We start from the raw sequence: 20,680 nt of genomic DNA on the forward strand, positions 1-20,680 counted from the left end.
TTGTGGACATCATTGCACTCAACATGACTTTATTAAGTAAAACTCATATTTATCTTTGCGAACGCGTGTCCAAACGCAGAAATATATTTATTTTGATAGATAACTCAAAACTGTGTTGAATTTGGTTTTCAAAAGTCAGTTTTTATATATAAGTCATTTTATAAATAGAATCACGTTACTTTAACAGTTAAATTTTGTTCATTTCAGTTTGATTTGAAAGTCAAAATATGTGTTTAACCCCTTGACAATTATAGAAAGGATATAAAAGAAAGAAAACCCTGTGGTTACACCTGAAAATTTACGATCTTAAACCTTAACTATTGACTACGGAAGGTATATGGTTACTACATGTAATAAGTTATGTATCTTAAAATGTTTAGTCATATTGTTCAACACTGGAAATTGAGCACCTGTATATAGCCAGGGTTAAGTGTTACGGAAATGACGTCAGTCTAGCCACGTGGATGTTTAGGAGTTTATAAGACATGTCGACAGTGTTATTTATAAAACAAAATAATCTGTTGTCCGTTACATTTGATATATACCCTCATACATCACGTTTTGGTCTCTCATAAGGATATTATAATATCATATTTAAAGTGTGGCCGAAGCATACGTTACGAAAACTTCCATAGTATATAACTATTTTTTAATAAAGTATTCGACTTAATGCTGACCATTTTTTAGAAATGACACTTTGAGACGAGCTTTCGTCCAGGCCGTATGTTAACAAGGAAAAGTAAGATTTTCGTCTATACCGATATCTAACGCGAAAACCTTTAAAAGTATTCTGTTCCCATTGTTTTCATTCTCTAACTTCAACCCTAATCTTTTGAGAATAATCTTGCTTTTAACTGATTGCATTTAACGATTAGAACAATGTGTGACCGTTCAGGATCTAAAAAAGATGTAAGCTACATCATACGAGTGTTGTCTCAGAATATCGTGACAACCAAGGTTAAAACCAAAGATAAATGATAGAAAGATGTATTTTCAAATTTTATTTACACGTAAGTTATGTTTTAAGTGCCTAATTAGATTAGTGTCGACGAATATAATTATATTTTTGTCACACTATTACTAGAGACCCGAAAGTAAAAACAATGACGTCAAAATAATTGGATTTATTTCAAAAATGTTTTCCGTGATATTCGGAGTGATTTTTGTAAATTACGCTTGTTAATTTAAGGAATGAATTGCGTGATGGATGGTGCGAAGGTTAAGCATGCGTTAAATGTATTCACATGATATTTATCTTTAAAACATCACTTTTTGTTGGAATTCGAGAAAAGAACAGTTTCAATTCGTATGTCATTATCCTCCATGTTGTAAAGGTATCCTGTGTTTGTATTTAGTATGTCACCATGACTACGTTTGTGATGGTCATGTGCATATATACGCTGAATTTATGAAGCTTTAAGTGGTTTTTATTCCCGGTTGTGTAATTCCTTTTCCAACAACTGGAAAAAATTTAAAATCCATTGGCGGCGTCTGAACAACCATCATCCACCCAATAAACAAACACTACAGACCCGAAAGTAAGAACAATGACGTCAAAATAATTGGATTTATTTCAAAATATTTACCTTGATACCTCGAGAGTGATTGTTGTAAATTATGCTTGTTAGTTTAAGGAATGAAATGCGTGATTGATGGTGCGAAGTTTAAGCATTCGCTGAATGTATTCACATGATATTTATCTTTAAAACATCACTTTATGTTGTCTGAATGCGTGCAAAGAACAGTTCAAATTCGTATGTCATTATCCTCCATCTTGTAACGGTATCCTGTGTTTGTATTATGTATGTCGCCATGGCTACGTTTGTGATGGCAATGTGCATATATACGCCGAATTTGTGAAGCTTTAAGTGGTTTTGATTCTTGGTTGTGCAATTCCTTTTCCAACAACTGGACCATCCTTGTGAAGCAACAAAGCCGGCCAAACGACAACGTCTATAAACTTTCCGGATTTTGTATAGTAATTGAAAATATTTTTGTCGAAGTGATCGCCCTTTCTGGCAGATTTAAAATCCATTGGCGGCGTCTGAACAACCATCATCCACCCAATAAACAAACACTTATTTATGAATGGTTTCAAGGAGGACAAACACTCCTTTTGCCAGCTTGCATCCATGTATGCCTGTAAACAGGAATCAGACCATAGTTGACTTTTGATATTGCATTTGATCAATCATATAATTTAAAGGACTTAATAGCGTGATATCTGATGTTAAAAGTAGTCTATGCTTATATCATAAGCTATTCTAGAATTAAAACAAAAACAATAAAAAACAACAACAACAAACAACAACAAAATTTGTGCACCTTTTGCACTATAGGGAGAATTGAACCTGCCACCTCTTTTCTCAAATGCTTCATCTGCTTATCAACATGAACATGGTCAGCCTTCTGCAAGGAAACCAAAAATATCTAATCGAGATGTGCAAGTATATGTAAACATGTCTATAAAATTAAATCCAGACAACACATTGTTGGAATATAATTGATTAAAAAAAATTAGTAGCTAGCTTTACCACTCGGTTGTAACGACAGCAACTACATCCTAGCATGAGCACATATGCAGATTATACCTGCGGAGTATCATCTGTGAATGTTTTACTATCCAAAAAGTTTCTACGTTTAGGCTCCCATCTCTTTTGTAACTGCATGTCCTCGCCGCTTGTCAGCACCAAACACTTCTGTATAAAATGAGTGACCCGTAAGACGCGATAACGAGCAAAGCTCGCTGCAACATAAATGCAGGTCAATTCTTAGATGGAGATCGCTTTAAATGAATTCATCTTATTATTTCGAACTTATTAACTGATCTGTTACCTACCTTTCCACCAGTCACGGTAACGTGGCTTGGTACAGCCTGAAAAAGAGAGTTAAAATACAAAAAGTATAACTGTGTGTTTTATACCCTTTAAAACCAACGTTTTTAGAAATATTTCCTTTATTATTTTATATTTTCAATGAAATATGGAAGGAATATGTATGCTGTGAATGCGCTACTGAATGCCGTTAAAATACATTTTAAAATTTAGATTTTTAGATTTAGATTTAGATTTTCAGGAAGCGTTTATTTCGATATGACTTATATATTGCAAAATCAAACATGAATATTGCATAAAATAACATGTTGTCAATTGTGATAACCTACATATCGTGAAAGATTTAAGATATTCATTATGTCCGTTTCGAGAAAAAAAATCAAACTGGAGACTTGATTAGTTTATAATGGGAAATTTCTACTGTAACATCAAAATAGAACTGCGTGTACAATTTTAGATCCTTCAAATCAAACTCAAATATGTTAATACTTTTATCAAGCGCGATTATACAGATTTGAGAAAACTTTGGATACATTTGAATCAGCAAATATCTTCTTTGTTCTTCAGTATGTGAATCACTTTCTTGATGTATTCAATGGATACCATAGTGCCCCTCGTGACCCTCTGTATATATTCACTTTTATTCGTATAAAAGTTCTCCTCTACCAGACTTAAGGCAACATAAAAGGCAGAAAAACGTAAATTATCTAATACCTCTAATATAGCAGAGTTTCGGTATTCTTCGAATAAAAGGTTAACTGCATCTTCTGTTTTCTGCAGTATCAGCTGGGCTTTTCTCTCACAAAACTGGAACGTATTCTGGGAGACACAGAATACAAATAAAATACAAACATGTATATTTAGCATTAAGGAACTACCGGAAGTGTGGTTGTCCCGATGTATCTTATATGTTTAAAATCGAAGAGATTCTTTAATTGTCAATTCGATAACTCCTACACTTAACACATTCGTAACAACTTACCTTGAGCGTTAGCTGTAACGTTTCAACAGCATCTGCTTCGCTGTATCCACTGTGTGTAAGACTTTCATATGCTTCCGTCCATTCGTTGTCATAAAGCTCACTATACTTCTCACCGAGTTTCTGTGGTCGGTTTGGGTCGCTTAGGTCAGTGATATTTGGGTTGTCTCGAGTGAGCTGGTCACCAGCAAATTTACTTAACCTAAAATAACACGTGAATGAACAATGCGTTGATTTTGAAATATTTTGGCGTAGAATGTTGTCTATGGGTATCATTTTAAACTTAAAACAATACGCGTCTCATTTTGTTTTTATATTCATATTAAACACTATAACAGTTTCTAACATATTAAAATTATTTTCCTAAATCGTTCTCCTAAATGTACGTGAATAGGCAATAATAATTACCGTAAACGAAGGCGCTCGTTCTCAGCTTTCAAAGATTTAAGTTCGTCCTTCAACCTTTTTGCCTCTTGCAACATAATTGCATTTGACTCTTCATGTTGGCGACATTCATCAGGGACATTCAGCTTAGATCTGCCAACTATTTCGAAATCTTCGGCATCTTCCTGACCTTCATACTTGAAATAAAGAAGAGTTATTTTTAAATAAAAACGATCTTGCACACAATCTGGTTTCAGTTTGCTCCGCATCCCGAGTCTCATACGTAATGCTGTTTCTTTCCCGAGGACCCGTTCTTCTACAAAATATACAGGAGCATATATCGGTGTGAAAATAATATGTGCTCACAACGATAATTTGGACTCTCAGTTTATATTTCAGGACATACGTGATCCAAGGGTCGCATTTAAGTGGATATGAAAGTTAAACACTGTACAGTGGTACTAAAAAGGGTTTTAACTGTCATGTTGATTCCCCAGGTTAATGCATACTTTGATAAAATTTACCTTTTGTGTTTTTACTTTATTCGGGATTGTTGGGAAAAGAGTGAGATTGCACACACAAACTGGTTTAAATCCCCGGTAAATTTATATTTTACTGACCGTTCCAAGGCGGTACCTAACTTACCTTAATAAACACACCTATTTTTAATATAGTTTAAATGTACTGTGTTGTTTGTGGAGTTTTGTGTTCTTGTTCCATGTTTATTGTTTATGATTGTTTGTTTTTGTGCTCTATGTCTTGGCGTCTACCCTGTGCTATTACACGTGGTTTTTGTTTAAACTTTTGACTACTGAGCTTGTTTCTGTAGTTTTTCATATAAATATTCTACTGGAATCTGAGCCAAAGATGCACCGAAAGGCTCCGGGCATTGGCGTCGACAAAACGATCAGGGATTGCTGTTGGATCTGAGAATGCGACCTGTTGCAGTCGTTCAAGGGTTGCTGAGACGGGAGCTTCATAGTGCTTCAACTACAAGATGTTCATAGGGCTAAACTGAGCTCCACGGCATAAGTTAGCCACAATTTTTAACAAAGATATAGGTAAATACGCTATCAATGCTTTTCCAAGAATACTAATGAAACACAGTTGAAGTAAAATTGCTATTACAAGAAAATAAGTTTTGAAGTCTGAATGAAGTTATCTTTTTTACAACCGGATCCGCCGTTTTAAAACATCATAACTCTTATATTAACCCGTGATTGACTCGCTTTAACATTTTGTTACTATGACGAAACTATGTGTGACCTAAAATCTTAGTAAAACTTGACAGTTAATACTTACCATTTGTCGAAGATATTCCAACGCCGCTTTCATTTCTATCAGCAACTCTTTCTTTATAGTTTCTGATTTTTTGATGTTCCTTTTGAGTACATTTATTTTCTCCTGCCATACCTTTAACTTGTCCTCAAGTTCTTCCAACAGTTCTTCTTGACATTGTTTACTGTTGTTAAACATGCTAAAATATGCCCCCGTACTGCTTAACAATTTAATATATTTTCACAATAAAGTACATGACGCTTTAATATCAATTCAAATGTAACATCCTTGTTATTATCTTATTAGTATATTCAAGATAGAAACTGATAACAAAGTTATCACGCTTTATCATGACACACTGTGCAGATAACTCAACATTAGGTTTACTGGCTGTACAACGATTTAAGTTATACGTAATATCTCACTTTGAATACTGCTGTATTATGGATATTATTTCTTCTGTTTTAGCTCTCACGTTTTGTTTTGTTATCGTAATTTTATTTCATTTCATGGAAAAACAAAGGACACAATACCCCCTCCCCCCTAAAACTTAAATATAAGTGTGCCAAAAGCGTCATATGCGATACAATGTGATGGAATATCACTATCATACCAAGCAACATGTCTAGTTCCGAGCAAAACAGTGTTGCATATACACTTAGCGTTCAATATTGAATCCATGATTTACACAGTATAAATCTCTTTGTGTTGAGCAGTCGTACGCAAAGCCAGGAATCACTGATTCACCCGATTTCTATTTATCTAAATCAAAGCACTGAGAGTGCTGAATGTGGCAAGCCTTGGATGTTACTTATAATGCGAAGACCTTGTGTTGAATAAAAGCGAAAATCAAATATCCAAATCCTCAAACATCAAAACCATTTGTTCAAAGTGCAACAACTTAAAGATGCACTCTTACTCCCCAAAAAGAATGAGCACAATTACTACTATTGCTTTAATATTCCAAAAAATATGAATAAATGTCGAAAACAATGGTTCTTATGAAAGAAAGCGAGTTTAATTTGAAAGAAAAATGCATAAAACACGGTATTTCTACCTTATGAGACTAAACTAGATGACAGTAAATCTTTCAGCATTCACCAATCATTTAATATTATTAGGTTTTCAGTTATTCAATACTCGGTTACAATCTTGTTATCAGTATTTAATACTTTCCATAAATGAATTATGTAGTAAGTAGTTAAATATTTATCAGTCAAAATATATGTTTGTTATACATAGTATATATTGCTTTTGAATAAGAGTGTCACTTTAATTTCAAATATGCGCCGACATAACGTAAAACATCCGTTTACGAATTATTCATTTGAAATCATTTACATGCAATTGCATATACTGTTGATTCTTACAATATTACCCAACAAAATTCCCAAAACATTCTAGAAGATGTATTTGTCAACCTCAACTTTCTGTTAATAAGAAAGCTCGCCAGCATTTGAAATTTGACCAGAAGAAAGATAACATCGGAGTTTCTGTGCCAGTATTTAATAGTAGAGGAGTTTCCGTTGCAATCGTAAATAGCAAAGTTGTTTATGTGGAAATTACAGATAGCAGTGGAGTGCCCGTGACAATGTATGATAGCAGAGGAGTTTCTGTGGCAATGCATGCTAGCAGATGAGTTTATGTGGCAATGCATGATAGCAGAGAAGATTCTGTGACAATGCATGATAGCAGGGACGTTTCTGTGGCAATGTTTGAAAGCAGAGAAATGTCTGTAGCAATGTTTGATAGCAGAGAAGTTTCTGTAGCAATGTTTGATAGCAGAGAAGTATCTGTAGCAATGTATGATAGCAGAAAAGTAACAGTAGCAATGTTTAATAGTGCAGGAGCTTCTGTGGCAATGTTTAATAGTAGAGAAGTTTCTGTGGCAATGTTTAATAGTAGAGAAGTTCTTGTGGAAATGTTTGAAAGCAGAAAAGTGTCTGTAGCATTGTCTGATAGCAGAGAAGTTTATGTGGCAATGTTTGATAGCAGAGAAGTGTTTGTAGCAATGTTTGATAGCAGAGAAGTGTCTGTAGCAATGTTTGTTAGCAGAGAAGTGTCCGTAGCAATGTTTGATAGCAGAGAGGTTTCTGTAGCAATGTTCAATAGCAGAGAGGTTTTTGTGGCAATGTTTAATAGAAGAGAAGTGTCTGTAGCAATGTTTGATAGCAGAGCAGTCTCTGTAGCAATGTTTGATAGCAGAGAAGTGTCTGTAGCAATGTTTGATAGCAGAGAAGTTTCTATAGCAATGTTCAATAGTGCAGGAGCTTCTGTGGCAATGTTTAATAGTAGAGAAGTTTCTGTGGCAATGTTTAATAGTAGAGAAGTTCTTGTGGAAATGTTTGAAAGCAGAGAAGTGTCTGTAGCAATGTCTGATAGCAGAGAAGTTTATGTGGCAATGTTTGATAGCAGAGAAGTGTTTGTAGCAATGTTTGATAGCAGAGAAGTGTCTGTAGCAATGTTTGTTAGCAGAGAAGTGTCCGTAGCAATGTTTGATAGCAGAGAAGTTTCTGTAGCAATGTTCAATAGCAGAGAAGTTTTTGTGGCAATGTTTAATAGTAGAGAAGTGTCTGTAGCAATGTTTGATGGCAGAGCAGTCTCTGTAACAATGTTTGATAGCAGAGAAGTGTCTGTAGCAATGTTTGATAGCAGAGAAGTTTCTGTAGCAATGTTCAATAGTAGAGAAGTTTCTGTGGCAATGTTTAATAGTGCAGGAGCGTCTGTGGCAATGTTTGATAACAGAAGAGTTTTTGTGGCAATGCTTGACTAGCTGTGTTTTAAGTCATTGTTTTTTACCGTCTGTTTGCGGGAATTAGAAGAGGTTATGCTTGTATAAGTATAATCATTTAAGAGGTTATGAATTTATTCAGCGTGAGTTTTCATCCTAAATATTAAGATCATCCTTTTTATGTTAACCAGGAATTATCTTTCCATTTTAGGTAACATAGACGCGAGAGGGAACGTCTCTAGGTGAAAAATAACGATAAGAATTAACGTGTTGCTTAAGAGGTTTTAAAGTAATTTTGGTCTTGCTACACTTGATTAAATTTGTAACGATACAGTCATATAAATATCAATTTATTATTTATTTATTTGTTCGATATATTGGTACAAGGTTTTTAGAATAAACTTGTTCATTTTCAGAACAACAGTCCGAAAGCACTGAACTTTTCAAAATCGTGAATGAACTTTCGACAGAACTCTTCGATACTCAGGACAACAACACAAATGTACTGTAAGTGTCTATCAAATGTAAAACTAGACAAAAAAAGAAATGTGCAACCAGGTTTGGGCTCGAAACTGGAAACCTTCGCTGACAGAGCGAGTGCTCTACCGATTGAGTTACCGGACCGCTTACATACTTTCTCAACTGGTGTATAGGTTACGATACCATGACATACTCCCCTGCCAAGTTGGAATTCGTCTTCAAATTAACTGGATAAAGAAACAAGTTGAATACGATCTTCACGAAACCACATGTAGGATATTGAGTGTATATACAGCCATGGCCTCTCGTTTCTCGTTGGGCGCCATTTGTCGCAGGATGGGTGAGAAAATTTGTAACAAGACCCAAACTCGGAACCCTTAGCTGACACGACGAATGCTATACCGACTGAGCTACCGGATCGCTAATACACCTTCAAAACAACTGAATAGGTTACAATACCATGACAGTTTCAAGCAGTATACTCAAATGGACTAAAATGTTTGAAAAGGGTTTTTAAAACCACATTTATTTTCAAAATAATAATAGAATATTATATAATTGTAGCCAAATTCCTCAATTCCTTATTATACAATAAAAACATAGTGTTATTAGGAAAAGATATCGCTGTGTTAGCAGACCTGTCCCTAGGAACCCGATTTCAGATTTACCGACAAAGAGTGGTATGGACGAGATGTTATTGATTCGGTCTGTTTCTTAAAGATAGCTCTTGATTTTGACTTTAATCTTTGAGACACGGTCTTGTTTTCTTTTACTTGGTTGTTATATAACAATAGCTACTGCGAATGAGCACGATATATATGAAGGCCTTTTTTGCGGAAATAAATTCTGGGTCAAATATACAATGGACAGTTGTTATGCTGATTGCCATTGGTGAAAGGATGTTTTTTTTATAATATTTATCTTCATAGATCTGATTATGTGTCTCTGTTTTTTTCTATCGTTTAGGTTTTTGTTAGACCTTAACATCGTGGGCCTCCGTAAATTTTGCCAAATTTTGCCCAACTTCCACTCAACGATGCACCGAATATAGGCATATTGATATTACTTTGATTAAAAGACAAACGAAAAATTGTATGCGAATCTTGCACAGAGACGGTGTAATGAGGAATATCTAGCCACCATAGACAACACCTTTGAAAATATAGCAAAGACTGATCCAGGCAGATTTTGGAAAACGGTCAATTCTAGGAAAAAACTATCAATTTCAAAAGCGGGGCAGGAATTAACCTTAATGGAACAATGTACCGGGACAGGAACGATCTAGTTAGGGAATGGGGCTCATATTTCAAAGATCTTCATTTCCCATCAAAATCTCAGGATTTTGACAATGCATTTGGCAATATTAAACCTGACCCAGATGCTTTTGTGTCAGAAAAAGTAGTTGACAGTGCGATTCAAACGTTTCCTAAGTGCAAGGCAGGCGGAAGTGACGGGATTTTATATGAACACCTTATCTATGGAAGGTCAATCATCGCTCCAGTATTGGCTGATATGTTTATGTGTTTATGAAGATTGGTACGATAACTACTATGCATAAGGGAGGTAATAAGAGAAAAGACGGCCCAAATAACTATCGAGCCATCACTCTGTCGTCGGTCATTTTAAAAGTTTTTGAAATAATTATTTTGTAACGATGCAAGGACCAATTTCTTACAAACATTGACAACCAACAAGGTGGTTTTCAGGAACAGTTAGGGTGTTTGATGTCATCTTTTGCTCTACGTGAAAGCTTATTTTTCGCCCGGGAACATTCCTCAACTGTATATCTTTGTTTTCTGGATGGGAGTCAAGCTTTTGACAGCGTCTGGCACGATGGGCTTTTCTACAAACTTCTGCAAACCACCATGGATTATACAACACTTCTTGCAGTAAAAGAGATGTATACAGCAGTACAAAACCATGTCAGATCTAAGGGTTTATCTTCTGAAAACTTCGACGTCCTACAAGGAAATCCTCAAGGCCGAAAGACGTCACCTATAATGTACATTGTCTTTATTGACGGACTTATAAAGGAGTTGCGTGACAGTGGTTGTGGGCTGTGCATTTATTATATTTTCATAGGATCACCAACGGTAGCCGATGATATGGTGTTGCTTTCTTTATCTAAACACGGAATGGACACTTTGATGAGCTTTGTTGTAATTACTCCCGAAAATGGAGATTTTAATACAATGCAAATAAATGTGCTGTCTTAACATTCAACAATCGTTTACATCAATGTCACATTTTCCATCTGGGCAATGAACTTATCAGTGAATGTGATGCGCATACACATTTGGGAATAACTTGCAACTCCACTTTGTCATCGACAAGCTCCATAAAAGGCTGCGTGTATCAAGCTTCGTGGCATGTACCTCAACATCTGCAACAGTGGAATTCATCCGAAGTAGATGTCTCCATTAACTTTGAAGACTGTTTATGAGAGTGTCGTATTGCCTAAATCTCTGTATGGTTGCGAGACATGGTACTTTTACTCGAAATCAGACATACAATAGCTCGAAACAGCATTAAACATGCAGAAAATAAGGCCGAACACCAGTTACCAGTTTGCATTTAGTGCGCTGATGATTCACCCTATCGAAGTGTTTATAGACTATAGATAACTTACATTTTGGGCTAATTATGTCGACTGCCGACTAAATATTTGGCTAAGGAAATATTTAACCATAGACTTGTCAAGTATCTCCATTGTGACAAACAGACTGTCGGCTTCGTTCCGGAAGTATTTCTTTTATTGATGAAATATTCATTACATAAATACATAGTGTCTTACGTAGACTACGGTACGTCCCCCTCTTCCCACGCTTGGAAAAGTATTCTCCAAAATAAGGTGCTGAAAATGGAAAAGCAAAACGTTTTCGACTCTGTGCTCCAACTTAATTCATGGTGGCTCACCCCAAAGATAATCACACCGGGGAAATATTCAAATTTATGGTTAGCGACAAAGGCCTCTCCAAAACTATTGTCGATGTGCTCATTTCTAATGAACTTAAGTGCCTCATTTATGACGAGACAATACTCTCGCAACTGTGAAATGTGTCATCTTATGTGTGAAAGCCTGCCAGAACATATCATGTGCTGCTGTTATAAGACTGATCATGTGAGGCAAACACTATGGGTACATGTCATTGACCTTAAAGGTGTGGTTTATTTTAGAAAGTTCATGACTCTAAGTGGGAGAGGACAGTGCCTTAATATATTGAACATTTCTGCAGAAATATCAGATATGAAATTGTTAAGTTGGGATTTAGCAAAGGTGCTTAAACATTTGCGTAATATAACCTGGACCTACACATAAAGGCAGTGCAAAGATCGCCTCTAATGAAGGCTTGTTTGCTAAGAATGAAATATTCATCCTTATACTGCATTTCGTGTCGCTGTTGTTGCTATTACTTCTTTAAATTCTCAATGACTGTAATAACTGCTATTTTTCATTGACTACTCATCTGAACATTTAGTCTTAGTCTGCTATACTATTTGTTCAATATGCAGAAATATTGAGGATATATACGAGCAATAATAACTCGAAGCATGTAAGGTAATACAAAGAACTGCAAATGTTTTTACTCTAATAAACAAAAAAAGCTTCTCACATTTTTCATAAAATTAAATCGTGTACATTTGATTCTCCTTATGCAGTATGGAATTTAGAATTTGCTTTCGTCACTAGGTTCTAAAAACCTGCAATTATAAACAAATAAACCAAACACCTCGGGCAATTACTCAGTTATATCTTAGTTGTGATAATTGAGTAGTTATCTTCACTGACCTAGCACATATAGGTGTATAAATAAGAAATAAAAGATCTATCCATCCATCCATCCATCCATCCATCCATCCATCATCCATCCATCCATCCATCCATCTATCTATCTATCTGTCTATTTTATACTATATTTTAGTTTCGGTTTACTTTGAAACCGATTGCATTCCCGATCCGTTTCGCACAGCTGTCAGCTCAATCAGTTATTGATTTACCACCTGTTTTCCTATAACAATCGCCATCGTTTAACTGTTTTCTGTATAATATTTACATAATTGATGACTTATTGATTATACTTAAAAAGGTAAACACTCTGATGTTGTAACGGAAAACGAAGTCTCGCTGTTCAATGTGTTTTAACACAGTGTAAAGTGCAAGTTTATTAACACATAAAAAGAGCTTTCCATCTGCTTTACATTGATGTTGGTATATTTACTCGCAGTTTATGGTCATGCATGACTTTTTTGCCGCGCATATTACTTTAAGACATGATATGTTTATGTTCTCTCGTTTGAAACGTTACCAAAACTTACAACTTGTATATTTTAAAGATATGGTATTCAAATTTAAAGATATAACTCTGCGACCGGCCAGAATCGTAAATAAACAAGTAAAACAATACCGGTATATTTTATAACCTTTATCTGGGTATAAATGGTAATCACTTTCGGCATATATGTATATTTTAAAACACGCCTACATAAGTGGTTGCGCTTACAACGTAAAGTATGCCCTAAAAAACCTATAATTGCATTTACTTCCAGATAATGTTCATGGTTATCGTATGTTTTCGTATACTCAGTCTTGATCTATTATTATTGTATTATCAATATATTGCTCTAAAATATTTAAGAATCTATAAAACGGAGATTATTTCCTGTGCGAAGGTGAAGAATGCCTTTGATTTTATTCACATGCTTACTTATCTTTGAAACGTCCTGTACTTTTTCAAATTTCGTATGAAGAACAGGCCAAATTCGAATCTCGTCATCCTCTATTTTATTAAGCTATCGTTTGGTTAGCGGTTTTAATTTCAGGTTGTGCAATTCCTTTTCCAACTACAGGACCATCCTTGTGTAGCACTAAAGCGGGCCAAACGACAAAGTCTATTAACTTCCCGGACTTTGTAAACTGCTTGAAAATGTTCGTGTCGAAGTGATCACCCTTACTTGCGTATTTGAAATTCATTGGCGGCGTCTGGACAACCATCATCCACCCAATGAACAAACACTTATTAATGAACGGTTTTAAAGCGGACAAGTACTCGTCTTGCCAGCTCGCATCCATGTACGCCTATAAAAATGAATAAATAAAAAATGACTTTATTTGAGTTTCGATATTGCGTTGGATTGATTGTAAAATGGGTTTAATGTTGTAACATCTGGTGTTAAATGATGTTCATATCATAAGCTGTTCTAAAAAATAAAAATGAAATTTATTTTCACCTTCTGTACAACGGGAACAATTGAATCTGCCACCTCTTTTCTCAATTGTTTCATCTGCTTATCAACATGGATAGGATCAACCTTCTGAAATCAAATATTTTCTAAACTTATTAAAGTGTGCTACTTTGTAAAAAAAATGACTATTGAATTAAAGCCAAACATAAAAAGATATTGTTGGAATATACATGATAAAAGGGATAATAGCTACTTTGTGAAGAAAAGTATTTTGAATTAAACATAAAAACATTTTGTAGGAATATACTTGATCAAAGGGATAATATCGCGTTTTCAATCAATTCTTATCTCAACAACTACCGGTAAGCACGAGCAAATATATGTTAATTATACCTTCAGAGTGTCGTCTGTGGAAGTTTGACTATCCACGAAGCTGGTCCGTTTAGGTTGCCATCTGCTTTGTAACAGCATGAACTCGCTGATTGTTGACGACCCCTGTAAAATATAAGGTGATACGTGGAATGGATCTTTGCTCCAATACCAACAAACAGGGCAATGTAGGTCAAGCCTACGAATGAGATAGCTTTGAATGATTTGAATGATGTGAACACGTTTATATGAAATAAAACTTTTAAGCAAATATCGTCTTCAGTATGTTGAACAAATACTTAATATATTATTCACTCATTTGATCTTATAAGGCCATAATGACCATTTGTTATATTTATATACAAGTTTTGTCCCATGACAGAGGTAACACCACAAAATGTAGAATAAATACATTATTCCAAATACTAGTACCTCAAATGTAACAGAGTTTCGGTATTCTTCGAACAAAAGGTTTACCGCCTCTCCTGTTTTCTTAAGTATCAGCTCGGCTTTTCCCTCACAGAACTGGAACGTATTCTGGGTGACACACGTTTAAAAAGAGAGACAAAACTGTTTATTTAATTAAAAAATTTCACCAAACTGTGGGAATTCCTGTACAACTGATTAAAGATATTTCTTTACTGTCAATTTAAAGATGCACTCTTACTCCCAAATAAGATTTACCACAATTAAGAATATTGTTTTCATTTACCAAAAAGGATGAATAAATGTCAAAAACAATGGTTCCTTTGGAAGATAGCAAGTTTAATTTGAAAGACAGTTGCAGTCACACAGTAAATCTTTAAGCATTCAACAATCATTTAATATTTGTGCGTTTGCAGCTTTTAAATACACGGTTACAATCTTGTTATCAGTTATTAATATTTTCCATAAATGCATTATTTAGTAAGTAGTTAAAGGTTTATGACTCAAAATTTACGTTTGCTTTACATGTGTATGTACTTATTTTTAATAAGAGTGTCACTCTAATATCTCTCATACTTAAAACATTCGTACCAACCTACCTTGAGCGTTAGCTGTAACGTTTCCACAGCCTCTGCTTCGCTGTATCCACTGTGTGTGAGACTTTCATATGCGTCCGTCCATTCGTTGTCATAAAGCTCGCTATACTTCTCACCGAGTTTCAGAGGTCGGTTTGGGTCGGTCAGATCAGTGATATTTGGGTTGTCTCTTGTGAGCTGGTCACCAGCTATCTTACTTAACATAAAGTTACGTGAGGAACAACAATGTTTCGATATAAAAATTGGCATTATAGGTTGTCAGTCGATATAATGTTTTACTGACAACTAGACGCGTCCAATTTTGTTTTAATCTTAAACGGAAATATAGTTTTAATGTATAAAATATTCTATTAATTCTACGTTGAAAAGCAAAATCTAACATTGTTAAGGTAATTACCGTAAACGAAGGTGTTCGCTCTCAGCTTTTAAAAATGTTATTTCGTTCTCTAACCGTTTTGTCTCGGGCAACTTATTTGCAATTGAATATTCGTGTGCACTGCATTCATCCGGGACCTTCAACAGAGGAATGTTAACTGTTACGCAATCCTTTACATCGTCCTGACCTTCATACTTGAAAATAAGAAGAGGTATTAAATATTTACTTGCAGGGATCCGTTTAATTTGCCCGAAGTCCCGAGGTATATTAATTACGTTTATTAAATAACCATTATAAATCTATGAAATACATATCGTGTAATCCGGTTGTCCTTACTTCACCACAGTGTAATACGGGTGTATACCAATCTGCTGACGTCATATTATGACATAGCAATGGGCGATTTTAAAATGAAGTCATAAATCAATATAATGCTCCATCAAAATGACATTTATTATGAAAGCATGTGTCTTATTGTTAACCAGTAATATATGTAATTACATGTAAAGAGTTCTGAACTGATCCGGAAGGTCGTATTCGGCATGAATATTTGCAGATTTTGATTTCACTCGACTTTCGCCTCGCGAAATCTGTTTCTGCAAAGATCCACTCGAGTCGTATACATCCTGCCGAAACAAAATGCCGAAAATAACCCTATTTCATTTCATGGGGACCTCTTAGTTTGAAGCATGCGCATCAGCAAATTTGTTTTAAGTAATGTCTGCAGTTCCTGAACCAAACAAACCTTAGTTGAATGCATTATTTAGGTGTATTTATTTTCGACACTACATGCATCAATAAAACGCGAAAAATATTATTCCATTTCATTATGATTACAACTATAATTATTTTTACAATCCTCAAACCGCAATTTATCACTTATTTCCATAATTCTTCAGGGTAAGTAGCATTCTTACGCATATCTATACACTGTCGTTGTTTGAGAGAGGTGAAGCTAAATTTAGTAACATTCAAATATGTAATGTCTTCCTCCTCAGCATATTTTTGTCTAATTTCTTTTCAGATTTACAGTTCTTTGTAAGATATTTACGTTAATGATGTAACTCTCTTACTATAATCATTGCGGAAGACTATGTAAAACTATTTAATAGCATTAATTTGCTTGTAAAAGCGTTTCAAAATCTGAATCAAGACTTGCGTGGTCTAAATTCGATAACAATGGCTACTGTACATGTTTCAGATACCGCGGCTTATGTGGCTATATTTTGAAGAACACGTTTTTATAATTCTTACGCAAATAATTTTCATGAAAAAAGTAATGTATCAAGAAGCAAATAACAATTGTATTTCCATTTTAACCTTAAGAAAGTGGTTCAGTTACGAATAATAATAACCTAATTTGTATAAACAAATGCTTCATGGACAATTGAATGAAGGTAATATGTGTTGTATTATCCAATATGATTTTAGCTTTTCCACGCACCTGCTTAAAGTTGTAAATATCCGAGATAACATTTCGATTACGTTTTATGGACTATTTAATGGGGAATTCGGAAATGGTCGTAAATTTTCGGATTGTAAGTCACATGACGATTAACCAGGTGATGTAGTCAATCAATACAATTTTAGCGTTAGTTTTTATTATCAACATAGCGTGCTTTGCCAAAAGGAAAACCCCCAGATCAAATCAATTTATCATGGAATGAAGTATTGAATTTCCTTACTTGTATATATCTACAATTGAAAACTTCATGTAACCTTTATGACCTGACATGACCACATTTAGTTCTTTGGATTAAGTTCATGCGTTGCTTATAACAGAGCACATATGTACATGTTGTTATATGATAAGCCAAAGGCAAGACCACCGGCTATATCATGTGCTCTCAGAGAAGACGAACTCATGGTGGTGATCACACGCCTTGATAATTTGTCTGAATTCGGGCAAAAGTTACAAGTTATATAGTCAGCTTTACGTCATTCTCCGTTGTGGACAACTATCTCTATGACTGAAATGCTGATATATTGTTTCAATTCACTGTGAATTAAAGAAAGTCATAATTCTCGTATGAAGTATATCCTAGCTGTCTATCCAACATTTCTCATTGAACCTGTGGATATGAAAACATTGACTGAAACTTAAGAGGAGGTAATTTTGGGTCGAATATAAGTCGGGCGAATTCATTTTGCGAGCTTTATAAGGTGAAGCGATTTTTTTCCAAGAATTATATGAAACCCTTTTTATTAGTTTAAAATGTAGATATATTGCGCATTTCAAAAATAAGTATCATAGTGATAGTCTGCATTCGCGCAAAAATATCTTACATATTAGACTTAGACGTTCAATATTACATTTGCAATGTATGGGCAATTCCAATCTGTGTAATTTTTGCCCTATAAGCAAATATTGTAATACCCTAAATAAACATCTTTTATACACAGTAATTTACCATATGTTTGTATATGTGAGTATCAAAGCATAACTGGGTGACCTATATTCTTCAGTTTACTAGGAACAACCCATTTATACTCCGTAAACATTTTTATGAGTGTGCTGCATACCGAACAGGCATTTCAAGGGAATTCTACAGAATTGGAAAATTCGCCCATGGAACCTCAATGCCAGATAAGTAATTCAAAAAAATTCGTCACTTCTTATTTCTAAACTATATAGAATGTGGAAAACAAACTATTGCATTTCAATGGAGCGCCATCTAAATATTCATTCATATTTCTACAATACATAAGACTGTTATTTCTATTCGGACCTGAATGACCTGATTGATTGACTGATATCATTTGTCTAAACTTCTTATGACAAGGCGCAGAGTAACCACACCAAGTTATATTTAGCATGGTATACTTAACCTTCGTTCGAAGATATTCCGACGCTGTTTTTATTTCCCCCAGCAAGTACTTCCTTATAGATTCTGAACTTTTGATCTTCCCTTTGAATGCTTTTATTTTCTCCTGCCATTCGATAAACTTTTCCTCAAGTTCTGACAACAGTTCTTCTTGAGTTTGTTCACTAGTGTAAAACATTGATCCATTTCGTTGTGCACTTAAAGACGTTCCCATAATAAAAGGTTTAAACAGATTTTATTATTATATACGCAAAAAAGAAAATACAGCTTAAGTTTGATTTGAAATATTACTTCCTTCTCGTTGTAAGATACTTAATAGAGAATCTAAAATCATATTTCAACGCTTTATCAGCATGTAATTCGACCTCAAGTTTACTCTTTGAACATTTATTTACTTTAGACGTATTACCTCACTGTTAAGAGGTTTCAGTTAATTATTTGATTTCAACTCATCCAGTGTCTAATGCTAAATTGAGGCAAATGATTTATTATACTACAACGCAATGGAAAGCACTTGTTTACCAATGGACTAATTATTCTTAGTTGAATATCATTTTGATAACGTTCAAATCAAAACATAACCGTATTATGATCATAAGTCTTAAAAACATACGTAAAAGGGTTATCATGGACGTCTTTATCTTTCATTGATCATCATCATCATCATCATCATCATCATCATCATCATCATCATCATCATCAAGTTAATCCTCTTTATGTGACAATAAGGCACAATTGCGCCCCATATAAGCAGTTTCTGCTTTATGCGTTTAGCGTCGTCCCAATAACGTGGTCGCCCTGTTTATACGTTGAAAATCACCGCATAAATGCGGCGATACAGTGCACTCTCGATCTTTAAGATTTACATTGATTCTGAATGACTAGAATTTTATTTTAGTTTATTTTATGTAAATTATTCAGAGTAAATTTTAAGTTCAGTCCAATAAATGCTATCCGAGGGAAAATGCATGGATATCTTAGAGATTTATATATATTTCCTGCTGCATAAGAGTGTTACCTAGAGTGATGAAACCTTAGGGGAATGTATATGGGGTGGTGAAGTTGTGCACCGGGGGTTCGTTTCCTGCTGCACTTCGTATAACAAGAGAGATATGGCTCTTGAATTAGCAACTATTGGCATTTTTGGCCTTGTGTCGCTCAAAACTACAACATTAGAGTAAACAAAAAACTTGTCGGAATGCCATTAAGGTGATGCAAATTGTGCAACTGGGATGTCGTTTCCTGCTGCTTAGTAAAAATAGAGTTTTGGACCTTGGATGAGCAAAAGGCATTTTGGCATTTTGGGACTTTTCTACTTGTGTCGCTCATAACTTCCACATTATTAGTTAAAACACTCATGACATCTGTTTGACGTTATTAAGTCGTTGATCTCATAATTATGATTCACATTTATGGAAAATGAATAAAATCAAGACTCTTGCTTTTCTGACAGTCGCGGCCTTCTGGGGCATCCGTGTCCTTTAGACAAACTTCGAGTAAATGCTTAAATAAATTGGATTGGGACTGGACTATAAGGAAATTCATGGTTGTCATATAAGTGTTCGAATAAAAGTGTCTGATGTTTGCCTTTGTAGCTTGAATTGTATAAGAAAATAGTAGTCTGTAACCTAAGCAGTAACACTTCTTCAGTTTATCTATACAATGCCAATGCATGAACATTATGCTTATATGTACTTGGATTAACATGTTAGTTAATGCATGAATTGTTTTTTAAAACATCTTTGTTTCTTATTCCAAAATCAAAACTATGTATTATAAACATAAGTTTAATGTTGTATTAAAATTGTTGTTAATCTATGTAATCAAGTCAAGTCAAGTCAAGTCAAGTCAACAGTCTATTTAGTAAAAAAAGGCCATTGGCCCCAAATACATAACATACAAGAAAGGCATGAATTGTGTCAGGGTAATTAATCTATACAAGCAAAGTGTAAATAACAAATCACGATAACTTCCCCTTAATCTTAACTATTAATGTTAATTATTAACTATTCAATTGGATAAATCATCATAACGTTACAAAACTAAAACTCTTATCTCGTGTTGGTCACTTCAATAAACTGACCTGCGATTAATATTGACCCCTGCTCAAATTGACCACAATAGCAAGAAAATACAGCTGTTGAGGTTACCGCCGAGATATGGTCAGTGAAGAAATTAGTTCAACCAAAAAAAATTACAAAGTCAAGGTAATTGAAAA

At 34.6% G+C, this 20,680-nt stretch overlaps 1 protein-coding gene across 4 annotated transcripts; it reads right to left on the bottom strand.

Annotated features, from left to right (window-relative positions):
* Positions 1-1,626: 1,626 nt before the first annotated feature.
* LOC128227346 (uncharacterized) lies at positions 1,627-18,797 on the bottom strand. Of its 4 annotated transcripts, none has more exons than XM_052937783.1 (14): positions 18,467-18,797; positions 15,659-15,774; positions 15,265-15,457; positions 14,672-14,776; positions 14,264-14,365; positions 13,916-13,999; positions 11,481-11,540; positions 4,222-4,394; positions 3,817-4,015; positions 3,549-3,653; positions 2,840-2,875; positions 2,592-2,699; positions 2,326-2,409; positions 1,627-2,140 (listed from the first exon to the last, which is right to left on the bottom strand). In XM_052937783.1, exons 1-14 carry the CDS (start codon positions 18,674-18,676, stop codon positions 1,865-1,867), a joined length of 1,851 nt encoding a protein of 616 aa, XP_052793743.1. In that variant the 5' UTR covers positions 18,677-18,797; the 3' UTR covers positions 1,627-1,864. The 4 variants fall into 4 exon arrangements, 1 of the variants encoding a protein (XP_052793743.1); XR_008259800.1 differs by having other exon boundaries at positions 2,124-2,140; positions 2,535-2,746; positions 18,467-18,793; XR_008259798.1 differs by having other exon boundaries at positions 2,124-2,140; positions 2,535-2,699; positions 18,467-18,792.
* Between the last annotated feature and the right edge of the window lie 1,883 nt (positions 18,798-20,680).

This window comes from Mya arenaria, chromosome 3, assembly GCF_026914265.1.
Source record: "Mya arenaria isolate MELC-2E11 chromosome 3, ASM2691426v1".
Taxonomy (NCBI): domain Eukaryota; kingdom Metazoa; phylum Mollusca; class Bivalvia; order Myida; family Myidae; genus Mya; species Mya arenaria.

What these genes read in the sequence shown, in the direction of transcription:
- LOC128227346 (XM_052937783.1), bottom strand. Translation starts at nt 18,676, where the DNA reads ATGGGAACGTCTTTAAGTGCACAACGAAATGGATCAATGTTTTACACT. An exon ending in CGGAATATCTTCGAACGAAG is followed by an intron (nt 15,775 to 18,466) that starts GTTAAGTATACC and finishes CCTCTGTTGAAG; the next exon opens with GTCCCGGATGAATGCAGTGC. An exon ending in AGCGAACACCTTCGTTTACG is followed by an intron (nt 15,458 to 15,658) that starts GTAATTACCTTA and finishes CTTTATGTTAAG; the next exon opens with TAAGATAGCTGGTGACCAGC.